The sequence below is a fragment of the Mauremys mutica genome, chromosome 12 (assembly GCF_020497125.1).
Source record: "Mauremys mutica isolate MM-2020 ecotype Southern chromosome 12, ASM2049712v1, whole genome shotgun sequence".
Classification (NCBI taxonomy): Eukaryota; Metazoa; Chordata; order Testudines; family Geoemydidae; genus Mauremys; species Mauremys mutica.
In genome coordinates this window covers 5,905,191-5,917,829 of record NC_059083.1, presented here as the reverse complement: position 1 = coordinate 5,917,829, position 12,639 = coordinate 5,905,191, and the positions used below count along the sequence as shown (strand labels likewise).

At 54.5% G+C, this 12,639-nt stretch overlaps 1 protein-coding gene across 3 annotated transcripts; it reads right to left on the bottom strand.

The window, feature by feature from the left end:
• Window positions 1-4,712: 4,712 nt before the first annotated feature.
• On the bottom strand, window positions 4,713-12,003 carry LOC123346147. Of its 3 annotated transcripts, none has more exons than XM_044983382.1 (6): window positions 11,327-12,003; window positions 10,254-10,664; window positions 9,256-9,315; window positions 8,135-8,200; window positions 7,610-7,737; window positions 4,713-7,090 (listed from the first exon to the last, which is right to left on the bottom strand). In XM_044983382.1, exons 1-6 carry the CDS (start codon window positions 11,676-11,678, stop codon window positions 6,938-6,940), a joined length of 1,170 nt encoding a protein of 389 aa, XP_044839317.1. In that variant the 5' UTR covers window positions 11,679-12,003; the 3' UTR covers window positions 4,713-6,937. The 3 variants fall into 3 exon arrangements, with proteins under 3 accessions (XP_044839317.1, XP_044839318.1, XP_044839319.1); XM_044983383.1 differs by lacking the exon at window positions 11,327-12,003 and adding an exon at window positions 11,242-11,313; XM_044983384.1 differs by lacking the exon at window positions 10,254-10,664.
• Window positions 12,004-12,639: the final 636 nt, after the last annotated feature.

The following is a 12,639-nucleotide window of genomic DNA, read 5'->3' as shown; positions in this document are numbered from 1 at the left end:
CGCTGGCGATTGTCCTCACACCCGCTGTTCTGTGTCCAGCGGGGGCTCCTTGCGCGTCCCACTTCACCTGCCCGCCACCCTGGACCTGTACAAGATGCACAATTCCACGCTGACGTGGGACCACGTCTACACCTTCATCAACGGGACGTCACACCAGCTGCTGCGTTCCTTCCAAGGGCGGGTCTCCGTGTCCGGGGGCGACTTCACGGTGCAGGACGTGCGCCGCGGGGACGGGGGAGTCTACATGTTCCAAGATCTGGATGCGACGTGCCTGGCCTGGCTCCATCTGACGGTGCTGGGTAAATTCAGCCTGGGGGTGGCTCAGCATCACTGTTTGCTTGGAGGGTTTGGTGAGGGGTGGGGGAATTTTCCAGCTCAGTCACAGGCAAAGCAATCCAACCCACGCCCTTGAATGGAAACGTAAAACACCCCCCACCTATTCATCCCGAAACTTCTGTGAGGGCCAGGGTGCTACTAGGGTGACCAGACGGCAAGTGTGAAAAATCGGGATGGAGGTGGGGGGTAATAGGAGCCTATATAAGAAAAAGACCCAAAAATCGGGACATCTGGTCACCCTAGATGCTACTAGAGCAAACTGCCGATGCCTCGAAACTTTTCAGAGAAATGTATCAATGGACAACAATGATCAGGAGCTGGGGGCCTCGGTGCGAGATGGAATTTCTTGGAGGAGGAGCAAGAACTCCGAGTAGCCAATAGGGCTGGAGGTTAGGGCATGCACCATGAGATGCAAATTAACTTTTTCTGTAAAAGAACCCCCACCCCCACCCCCAGGAGCCAACCTCGGAACAAACGTCCTTCCTTTCTCTGTTTGCAGAGCCCGTGGACCGGCGATGGTACCTGCTCCTTCTCATTCCAGTTTCGCTGGTTCTGGCCCTTGTGGGCTGGAAGCTGAAGGACTCGTGTCCGCGAGGCTAGCCGTGGGCGACCAAGGAGATGGAGACAGAAGGCTGTGGATGTGACCAGGGTGCCCCCAAAATCAGCCTGTCACTGTGTGTGTGTTTGGGACACAAAGATCTCCCCACAACTTCCTTAAGTATCCACACAGCTGAAGGCTGGTCTCCATAGGAGTTCTACCTGGGTGACACACGCAGTGGTGAAACCACAGCTGTGTGCGCATAGTCACACACTTCCAGTAGCGCTGGTGCAAGCGGCCTCATCTCTGAGCCGCGCCTCCGTGCATGGCGCATTGCATTGTGGGTAGCTAACCCAGGCGCTCCATGGCCCACTGAATTCTGGGTAAATTTTGCACTAGATTGTGGGATCGTTCCAGGAAGCCAGGGGGAGTTGCCTCCGCGCTGTATCCCAGAATTTACCTCAGTAATTTTTGCAGTGCATTGTGGGACACTTCCCAGAGGCCCGGAGCACTTGTGAGAAGAAGGATCAAAGGACCACCATTTCCCCCTGCCCGCATTCCCCATATCCCAGAATTCACTTGGTGTGCATGCCACTTCCAAACTGATATCTGAACATGGAGCTCCAGGTCCTACTGAAACAGTAAACCAGTGCTGGCATAGTGGGTGGGGTGGTGGTCTTTGGAGTCATGCAAGCCAAAATACCCGTTGGGGTGTTGACTCTGAGCCCTAATGATGATACTTGGGGCTGGTAAACTTCATTTGAGAGGGAGGCTGACCTTGTGGTGACAGGACTGTAGTCCATCCCCAGCTCTGCCATAGCCTCCCTGTGTAGCCATGGGTAGTCACTGCATTGCTCAGTGCCTCAGTTTCCCTCTCTGTAAAATGAGGATAATAAGCCTTTCGTGTATTTAGATTATAAGTCTTGCAGGGTAAAGACTGTCAGTAATGTTTTATGGCATCTGGTGCAATGGCTGATCTTGGTTGGCATGACCGTAATATAAATAATAAGGGAGAGGGAGCATTGTCATCACAGAAGATATAAATTGCCCCTAAATGGGACCTGGCCACCACGCTGCCCTGCTCAGATCAGCTGGTGATGCAGAGGGTGACGTTGCACTCCTTATAATTTTATAAAAATATGCTAATGAGTGTGACTATAATGTTACTGGAATATGCTTCATGCAAAAGGTCTCATTACAAAGCTTATAATTTACTGAGTGTGGTCATCCTATTTGTATGACGGTATCATTCTTGTATCTTAAACGAGACATATGAAATATAACTCTGAGGGCCGATTGTAATTATGGGCCATTAATGGTGGCTTGGAATCTTGATGGCTCCCATTAACCAGGACAATTGACTGTGGATGGCTCTGTTTGCTTGCAGGCCTTCCTGTGAGTCAGGCCGGGGAGAATGGAGGCTTGGGGGGGTCTCACAGGACATGTGATCATGTCACCTGGTACTGGAATCCTTAAACCTGGGGCTTTCCATTTAGAAGGAGGGGGTGGGGACCCAGAGAGACACAGGATTCCCGCCTTGTGCCAAAGGTATATAAGGGGGTGGAACAGAACAAAGGAGGCTGCCAGTCCTGAGAAATCCCCTAGCTACCACCTGAGCTGGAACAAGGGCTGTACCGGGGGAAAGGATTGTGCCCAGACTAGGAAGGAGTCTAGTCTGTGAGAGAAGCTTATTGGAACATCTCTGAGGGTGAGATTATTATCTGTATTCAGTTTCCTACTGTATTAGGCTTAGACTTGCATGTTTTTGTTGAATTTTGCTTGGTATCTTACTTTGTTCCATCTGTTATTACTTGGAACCACTTAAATCCTACTTTTAATACGTAATAAAATCACTTTTGCTTATTAATTGACCCAGAGTAAGTAATTAATGCCTTCAGGAGCAAACAGCTGTGCATATCTCTCTATCAGTGTTATAGAGGGAGGACAATTTATGAGTTTACCCTGTATAAGCTTTATACAGAGTAAAACAGATTTATTGGGGGGTTCGATCTCATTGGGAACTGGGTATCTGGGTGCTGGAGACAGGAATACCTGCTAAGTGGCTTTCAGTTAAAGCCTGCAGCTTTGGGGGACATGGTTCAGACCTGGGTCTGTGTTGCAGCAGGCTGGCGTGTCTGGCTCAACAAGGCAGGGTGCTGGAGTCCCAAGCTGGCAGGGGAAATGGGCTCAGACGTAGTCTCAGCACATCAGGTGGCAGTTCCAAGGGGGTTTCTGTGACCCAAGCCGTCACACAAAGCATTTCAAAGGATGTGACTGCAACATGTATTTATTATGCACTGAGGAGTAAAGAAAAGTCTGTGTCATAAAGTCATTAAGACCAACTACTGAAATTCAGTGTCACTTATGTATACAGTCATATGCAATCTTGCTTGATGTATACCGCCCAGTCTGCAAACAGAACAAATGCTGAGAATAAAGGAAATTCCATTTGAGAGATGTTCTACTAAGGATCAGATAAATGCTTGCTGCCAGTGGGTTGAAGATAACAAACACACTTCCCGCTATGAACATAGCCCTAGACGTTTCAACCAGCGTAAAACGCAGGAATGCTTTCAAAGATGTTAGAGATTATTGTAGTTCAGGTGCATTGTTGGTTGGTTGGCTGCGGGTGATGTGATGCGTGCGCACATGTCATGTGTGTAAACACGTGTGAGAGGGGTGTGCACACGTGTGATGGGTATGTACATGCACTGGGGAGGGGCGGTTCCCCAGAAAATGTCAAGTTTGGGGCCAAAAAAAATCAAAAACTGAAATATTTCTGTTTGGAAATGTCACCCCGGTGCCACATGGGGGTTGTAGTTCTGAAGCCTCATGTTGCTCATCTATAGTCCGAACACCTGGATCGGACAACACCTCTGTGACATTCTATACCTTGGGGCAGGGGGTGCGCTGTAACCCCCATACTCCTCATTTTCATATAATCGTGACCTCACAGGTAAAGCAGGCCTGGTGAGGTATCAGGGGAAAAGTCATGACCTGCTGAAAGTCGTTTCTCTAGCCATAGATGTGCATCATTCATGCATATGAAGTGATGAGAATTGTGTTGTATGGTGGTCACTAAAACATGCTGTAAGTTGGGGATATTAGCTCCCCAGAGACAACAGCAAGGAAAGTAACCTACGCCCGGGCGGGGTGTGAAACAACCCCCAGCAGCCATTGTCCAGCAAGGGAGCTGCAATGCGATGACTCACCTGCATGAGGCCACACCAGGAGAATTGCTCGGCCTTGCTTGGAGAGACTCAGCAATGGCCCCCCGGGATGCCTGGACGTGTGCTCCCCAAACACATGGACCGAGGGTATAAAACAGGCAGGGTGGACACAGACTGGGCCCTTCTCTGGCCCCCACCTATGCTGCAAGCAACCAAGACACTGAGAAGACGACAAGACTCCAACAGAGGAGACTGGCCCAGGTTTAAGGAACAAACCTGTATATTAAGGACTGCAATATCCAGTGGGGTGAGAAAAACCGCTTCATCTAAATGTTGCCCAGTCTAATGGGGTTGAGAGGTTAGACTGCGTGCTTAGGTTTTCTTTTCTTTTCACCAAATCCGACTTCTTGGGCTTTGACTTATAATCACTTAACATCTATCTTTGTAGTTAATAAATCTGTTTGTTTATTCTATGTGAAGCAGTGTGTTTGGTTTGACATGTCAGAGCCTCCCCTTGGGATAACAAGCCTGGTACATATCCATTTGACAAACTCATATAAGCTTGCAGTGTCCAGCGGGCATAACTGGACGCTGCAAGACAGAGGTTCCTAGGGTTGTGTCTGGGACCAGAGATATTGGCTAGTGTCATTTGGTTGCACAATCCAAGGAGCAGCTGACATGCCAGAGGCTGTGCGTGAACAGCCCAGGAGTGGGGGTTCTCACAGCAGAGCAGGGTCAGGCTGGCTCCCAGAGTCAAGGATTGGAGTGACCTAGCAGATCACCGGTCCGGATAACACCAGATGAAACGTCACAATCTCCCATGATGTACCATGGTCTTCCCTCTTGGTGAGGGAGTGCTGGGCATCACAGCAGTCGCTGCATCATGGGAGATGAAGTTCGACTAGAAAGCCCAGTCTATAGAGGAGAATGGCTGTGTGATGCACCTGAACTACAACTCCCATGAGGCACCACTGCAGCAGCATTCCAGAATGAAAATATTTCATTTGGGGGGCTCTTGGGTTTTTCAAGGAAAAGCTAAGTTTTTGGCAGAAAACAGACACTGTTTGCGAAAAATTTCCTTTTGTCGAAAGCCCAATTTCACTCCAGAAAACAACGCCAATGGAAAATTTTCGACCAACCCTTACCATTAGGCGAAAGTGCAATTAATTATCTTGGTTACACCTGGCCACTGCTGCATGATTTCAGAGCTCATTGTTATTGTAATGGGCTGAAAACACGCTTTTCAAGAAACGAAGCATTTCTAGAATTGTTTTGAGTCAAACCTCAATAACATTTTAGTTCAAATATCGGTGAAAAGGGTTATGGAAAATTTTGCCAAATACCATTTTCCGCAAAAAGTATCATTTTCTTTAAAAAGACCAATTTGCAGAGATAAAAGCTTGTCGTTCAAAAAATAGCCAACTCTAATTGTGCCTGTGTAATCTGCTCTAGGACAAGGTTTAGCTTTGTTCTCATTCAGGGACTAATACATGATAAAAACCTAATAATTTAACCAGCTAGTGGAGTTCCAGCTTTACCTTAAGCAATGAAGGTCCATTGAGGCCTCATTCCCCCTCGACTTGCACCTTGTGTTGTTATTTACATTAGTGCAAAATGCGTGTGGAACGCTGGCAATGTGTTACACCTATTGGTGTAAATTAGTGCGAGGCAAAAATTTTCAACCAAAACTTTTTTCGGTGAAAAAACCACAGAATTGGCTCAACCGAAACATTTCGTGGTTTTTTGTCAATTTTGGCCAATTGTTTCAGTCACAAACCAAAACCAAAACCTCAACCACAACAAAAATCTGAAAAAGGTGAATTGTTAGATTGTGACAATTTCATAGAGCCAGAAATTAGTCGATTCCAAGATTTCATAGATCCAGAAATTCACACATTCCAAGGCCAGGTGGTGATAATCCATGCTGATTTCCTGCATAACGCAGCCTAGAGCACTTCCCTGAATGAATTCCTGTTTAAACGCGCGCAGATCTCGTTCAGACCCGAATGACGTTTTTTTCCCAACTTTTTGATTCAATGGATATATTGCAACATTTCACATTCAAAGCCCTAAACAATGTTTCCCCCGATTTTCTGACTTGGCACTGTCCTGAAAAATCAATTGTTTGCCCAGTTCTGGTGCAAATGACAACACAAGGTGTTGGAGAACCATAGATTTTAAGGCCAGAAGGGAAAATGAAGTCATCTAGTGTAACCCGGGCCCAAGAATTCCTCGCAGTGGCTATCAGAGGGGACTTTTGTCTGGTCTCTGGATCCAAATCTCATTGGTGACGCAAACAGGATGACTACGAAATGCAAGAAGCTCCCATGTGATATTATGCTTAAAGCTTGGGCAGCTTTAATCTGCAGTGGGAAATGCGAGGGGGGAAACGAAAAGGAGGAAGAAAGTATTGGCTAATGTATCACGCTCTTCTCTTCTGTAATAAAAGCGAAGGAGGGCAGGGGAGGGGAATTCCAGCTTCGGTGGATCCACTGGTCTGAGCTAGCTTCAGCGACATGACACCAAGTAACACCAGCTGGGAATCCAGTGCGTTTGTCTCTAACGGAGCAATATTCATTCACAGCTGCGGGGATCTGGCCGCACTGACTCCAACAAAGCGACACACATTTACACCGGCTGGGGCTCTAACCTGGGAGCTTGACGTCTGCTCTTTCTCGTCTCATCAGCCCCTTCCAATCTTAAACGAAAGACCGTTCAGGCAGAGAGCATGCAGGCTTGCACTGGACTTTGCCACAGTGTCTCAGGTTACTAAGCAGCATGGCCGCGACCGGTGGAACTCACCGCTGCAGGAGCACAATTCCAGCTAATGATGATGGTGAGTGCGGGTTTCAGAGGAGAAACGGCAGCACGTGTGTGCAATCATACAGCAGGATCAGAAACTTAGGCTGGCATATAATTCCTCTGAGGCATCTGGAATGGGCATCTCTTGGAGGACGTATATCGTCGACAGTGTAGTGATGGTTGCAGCAGCATCTGGGGGTGAATCTGTCCCCGGGGTGTCCTTGTTTCTTATGGACAGAACATACTGGAGAAGGGAATCACAGTGTGAAGTTAAGTCTGATCATTCGGCGAGCGACAGGGAGTATTTCCAAGTAGAAGCCCAGTTGGTGGGTATGGTAGGGGCGTTAAGGGGCAGAGGCCGTGTTAAGCTACCTTTCCACTCATAGATACGAGGACGGACACACCCAGAGAGAATCCAGTGCGATTCACGAGGGCAAATGGGGTGTGAGACATTCCCTCCAGCAGGGGGCGGTGTTATTTCTCTCACTCACACACACATACGTGCACACACACACACACAGTTCAAGGCATGTATAACATATTTCCTCCAGCAGGGGGCAGCGTTCACACACACACACACACACACACACACAGCGTTCAAGGCATGTATAACATATTTCCTCCAGCAGGGGGCAGCATTCACACACACACACACACACACACACACACAGAGTTCAAGGCATGTATAACATATTTCCTGCAGCAGGGGGCAGCGTTCACACACACACACACACACACACAGAGAAGGGGAGAACCCGCTCACCTCGCCCGTGATCAGCGCCAGGAGGCAGAGAACCAGGCCCGCTAGGCCCAGCCGGACAGCATTGGACACCACAGCTCCCCCTCCATCCAGCGTGGCCCATACCGGGGCGAGGGGCGGCTCCGTGTCCCCTGCAGACAGGAAACCGAATTCAGAGCCCAGCTCAACAGCACAGCCCTAGGACTCACTGATGCATCCCCCCCCGCTCCCCCATACACCTGCCTGTTGCGGGATTGGGGGGTGGGCATCAAGCATGGATCACCCCGGGCCCTCAATGTCATGACGCCGCACAGGAGAGCTGGGATCTAAGCCGAGAAGCCTGGATCATGACCCACCCGATCAGGATTGTTTTGCAGTGCGGACAGGGCTCAGGCCCCGAGACAGAAGGTCTGCACAGCGCGGGGCAGCCGCGTGAGCACGGCTGGGAGCCTCGTGGCCAACCACCTTAAGGCCAGATGGGGCAGGCAACTCCCAGGCCGCAAGCCCCGGGGCCCACAGATCCGGGTTTACAGTGCAGGGTCGACGTACGTAAGAGGGGCCGGAGCAGAGAGCCGGGATGCAGGGCCCCAGGGGGCGAAGCCGGGAACCGGAGGCCTGCGGAAAGAATCATAGAATCATAGAGTATCAGGGTTGGAAGGGAGCTCAGGAGGTATCTAGTCCCACCCCCTGCTCAAAGCAGGACCAAACCCAACTAAATCATCCCAGCCAGGGCTTTGTCAAGCCTGACCTTAAAAACCTCTAAGGAAGGAGATTCCACCACCTCCCTAGGGAACCCATTCCAGTGCTTCACCACCCTCCTAGGGAAATAGTGTTTCCTAATATCCAACCTAGACCTCCCCCACTGCAACTTGAGACCATTGCTCCTTGTTCTGTCATCTGCCGCCACTGAGAACAGTCTAGATCCATCCTCTTTGGAACCCCCTTCAGGTAGGTGAAAGCAGCTGTCAAATCCCATACTCTAGATGAGGCCTCAGCAATGCTGAATAGAGGGGAATGATCACGTCCCTCGATCTGCTGGCAATGCCCCTGCTTATACAGCCCAAAATGCCGTTAGCCTTCTTGGCAACAAGGGCGCACTGCTGACTCATATACACTGTAACCCCCAGGTCCTTTTCTGCAGAACTGCTGCCCAGCCATTCGGTCCCTAGTCTGTAGCAGCACATGGGATTCTTCCGTCCTAAGTGCAGGACTCTGCACTTGTCCTTGTTTCTTTTGGCCAAATCCTCTAACTTGTCTAGGTCCCTCTGTAGCCTATCTCTACCCTCCAGCGTATCTGCCACTCCTCCCAGTTTAGTGTCATCTGCAAACTTGCTGAGGGAGCAGTCCACACCATCCTCCAGATCATTAATGAAGATATTGAACAAAACCGGCCCCAGCACCGACCCTTGGGGCACGCTGCTTGATACCGGCTGCCAGCTAGACATGGAGCCGTTGATCACTACCCGCTGAGCCCGACCATCTAGCCAGCTTTCTATCCACCTTACCGTCCATTCATCCAGCCCAGACTTCTTTACCTTGCCGGCAAGAATACTGTGGGACGTGACACAGAGCCAGGAACAGAGCCGAAATCCCGAGTCCCAGCTCGGTGCTGTAACCCCGAGACCTGCCCCCCTGCCCTCCCACGGTGCCCTTCCGTCCTCTTTCCTCACCCTGCGGTTCGGTGCTGTTGGCAGGTGCTGGCGCGGTGGGAGGCAGGACGATGGTGGGGTCTGCAGGGAGACAAGCCGGAGCAGGGTGGGTGAGGGGGGCGGCTGGGGGGAGGGATCCCCTGCCGGGCTCGGAGTTCAGCTCTGCGCTGGCCAGGCCTCCCCAGGGAGCGGACTAGAGGCCGGGGCCGAAGGAGCTGTGACTGGGGGGCGGGGGGCAGCGCCCTGGGGCAGCGGCTGCCTGCTGGCCGGGGCAGGAGAGTAGGGTGGGGTGGCAGCTTCGCAGTGGGGTCCGTGGGGACAGCTGGGATGTCAGATCCCTGGCGGGGGTGTGATCCCCGTGCGGGGAGGGAGCGGGGACACAGGATCCCTGGTAGGGAGTGGGATCCCCATGGGGGAGTGGGGATGCCGGATCCCTGGTGGGGGGCAGGATCCCCGTATTATGTGGGGGAACAAGGTTACAGGATCCCACAGGGGATGGGGGTGAGGATGGGAAGCAGGGAATGGGGGAGGGGCTGGAACGGGGGATCCCACAGGGGCTGGAGGCAGAGATGGGCAGCGGCAGATGAGGCAGGGATTGGGCCATGGGGGAGGGGTTGGAACACAGGGGATGGGGGAGGGGCTGGGCTGTGGGATCCCATGGGGGAGGGGTTGGGCTGCAGGGGATGGGGGAGGGGTTGGGACGTGGGATCCCACGGAGGATGGGGGAGGGGTTGGAATGCAGGGGCTGGGGGAGGGGCTGGGCTGCAGGGGATGGGGCAGAGGTTGGGCTGTGGGGGATGGGGGAGGGGGTGGGATGTGGGCTCCCATGGAGGATGGGGGAGGGGTTGGGCTGCAGGGGATGGGGCAGAGGTTGGGCTGTGGGGGATGGGGGAGGGGGTGGGATGTGGGCTCCCATGGAGGATGGGGGAAGCGTTGGAACCCAGGGGCTGGGGGAGGGGCTGGGCTGTGGGGGATGGGGCGGGGGTTGGGCCGGGGGCTCCCCCCCCCGGACCGGTTACCTGCGGCGGGGCCGGGGGTGGGGGCGGGGGCGGGGGCCAGGGTCAGGTTGACCTCGGCCGAGGCCGTCACGTCCAGGCCCAGCAGGCTGACGCGGTAGGTGCCGGCGTCCTCGGGGCCGGCGTCCCGCAGCAGCAGCGCGGCCTCGCGGGGGCCCAGGCCGGCCCGGCTCTCGTAGCCCCGGCCGTGCTCCAGGGCCAGGCGGCAGGACCGGCGCCAGGGGGCCGCCCCGCTGCAGTCCTGGGCCGCCAGCAGCAGCACCAGGCGGCCCGTGGCCAGGAAGCGCCAGCGCACCTGGAAGAAAGGGGGCGGCGGGGCCGGGAGCCGCAGGGCGGCGGGGAGCAGGGCCGTGCCCCCGGGAACCACGGCCACGGGCGCAGCTGGCACCGCCAGCGAGAGCGGGGAGCAGCGGCCTGCCGGGAGACGCAGCGGGAGTGTCATAGGGCTGGGGGCAACGGGGGGCGCTGTGCGGGCCGCCTGCACCCCCACACTGGGCCCCCCACGTCCCCCACACCCAGTCCCCCACTGCTGCATCCGCACCCTCGCACTGTGCCCCCCACATCCCCTATAATGCAGCTCCCCACTGCCCCACCCCCCCCAGCCCCCCGCTGCCCCACCTGCACCCCCACACTGCATCCCCCACACCCAGACCCCCGCTGCCTCACCTGCACCCTCACACTGTGCCCCCCACCCACAGAGCCTTTCACTGCCCCACCCACCCATTCACACTGTGCCCCCTACAGCACCACCACAGCCCCACACACTGAGCACCCTGCACCCCACCTCCCCACCACACACAGCCCCCCCCCCCAACATGCCCAACCATACCCTGGTACTGTGCCCCCACTTCTTTCTTGAAGTAACCAAAATATTTTTCTCTTTCACACTCCTCCCTTTTTTCCTTCCCATCTTCCCCCAGCCTCTCCCCCAGCCATCTCTCTCCCTCCCCTGTAGAAGCAGCAGGCCCCCCCAAAAAACCCTTTTGCTCACCCACAAAGACCCAGAGCAGGAACACCCCGACCATCTCGCCGGGGGCCAGCTCCCTGCACCACCACAACCCAACACCACCACTAACCTTCCCCGTCTCCTCGCCGGTCCACAAAACCCGCCTCGACTCTCTCACATCCTCCCAGGCACGAGGAGACTCCTGGAGCCTGGGCAGGCTGGATGGAGCCAGGGCTTCCGCTGGGTGGCTCTTCTCCACCCCATGTTCTCCCGTCTCGTGCTCCTTTCAAATGTGGAAATGAATTATACCCCCACCCCGGGCTGGACAGCGGCACTGACTGGGCTCCGGGGGAAGCACCCGGGTTCAACAGGCAACAGTGACCTGAAAGCACAAGGTCGCTCACCCGATGAGGCTGGTTCTGCTTCCAGTATGATTGGGCAGTTATTGGTGGCAGCAGTGGGGAACCACTTGCCTGAGCCATCCTCAGCTGCAGCCACTAGGGGGCAGCAGGGTAGCACCCCCCTCAGGGGCTCTGATATTCCACCCAGTAGATGGTGTGAAATTTAGAACTGGCGCCCTCTAAAGGGGAAAACCCTGTATCCCATTCTCCGCCTCTCTGAGATCGCCAGTTCCCCGCATCCCGCCCAGGGCTGGATCAGAACTGGCGACCGCTAGAGGGGAGAGATCCCAGGTCCCACTCCCGGGGCATCTCAGTCAAGATATTCCCTGGCTGTGCCCCTGCCACAGCTGCATCCCAGACGTGGTATTGGATGATGCAGCTCAGGCAGCGGCCACTAGGGGGCGAGATCCAGTGGTTGGAACCTGCTGCCACATCTGTTCTGCGCGGAGCATAGAACCCGATGCACCCAGCCATTATGACCCTCCGGCAATAGAACCAGCACCCCCAGTACCCACACCCCAAGCCAGGCTGGGAGCACCCGGGTGGTCAGGATGTGGGGGTGTGGGACACAGCTGCAGGGAGGCTCTAGGGGGGACTGGGTGCGGCAGAGTGGGGGTTATGGGGCCATGCTGCTCATTCTGGGGGGGCTCTACCCAGGCGGGGGCATGGCGGCGCGGGCGCTGCCCTATGCTGGGAAGGCGGCAGGTAAGGGGGTGGCTATACAGGGATGTATTAGGATGTCTAGGCAGGATATTGGGGGGGTACAGGTGTATTGGGGTGGGAATAGCCAGGGGAATCAGGGGCTGTATTGGGGTCTGCCAGAGTGCTATGGGGGCTACAGAGAACGTATTAAAATATAAAGGAGGATGGGAGATGGGGCCTTTCCCCTGTAGGGGGCGCTGGCTGTGATCTGACCCCACAGCAGGGGACCAGCTGGCTCAGGGGGCAGGGAATGGGAGATGGGGTCTTTCCCCTCTAGGGGGCACTGGCTGTGATCTGACCCCATGGTGGGGGGACTGGCTGGCTCAGGGGGCAGGGACTG

Bases quoted from the DNA above. Each gene is read 5' to 3' on its own strand.
- LOC123346147 (XM_044983382.1), bottom strand. From the start codon at position 11,678: ATGGCTCAGGCAAGTGGTTCCCCACTGCTGCCACCAATAACTGCCCAA. The intron at 9,316-10,253 runs GTAACCGGTCCG...GTCTCCCTGCAG, and splicing joins CACCCCCGGCCCCGCCGCAG to ACCCCACCATCGTCCTGCCT. The intron at 7,091-7,609 runs GTGAGCGGGTTC...TCCCTTCTCCAG, and splicing joins TGGCGCTGATCACGGGCGAG to TATGTTCTGTCCATAAGAAA.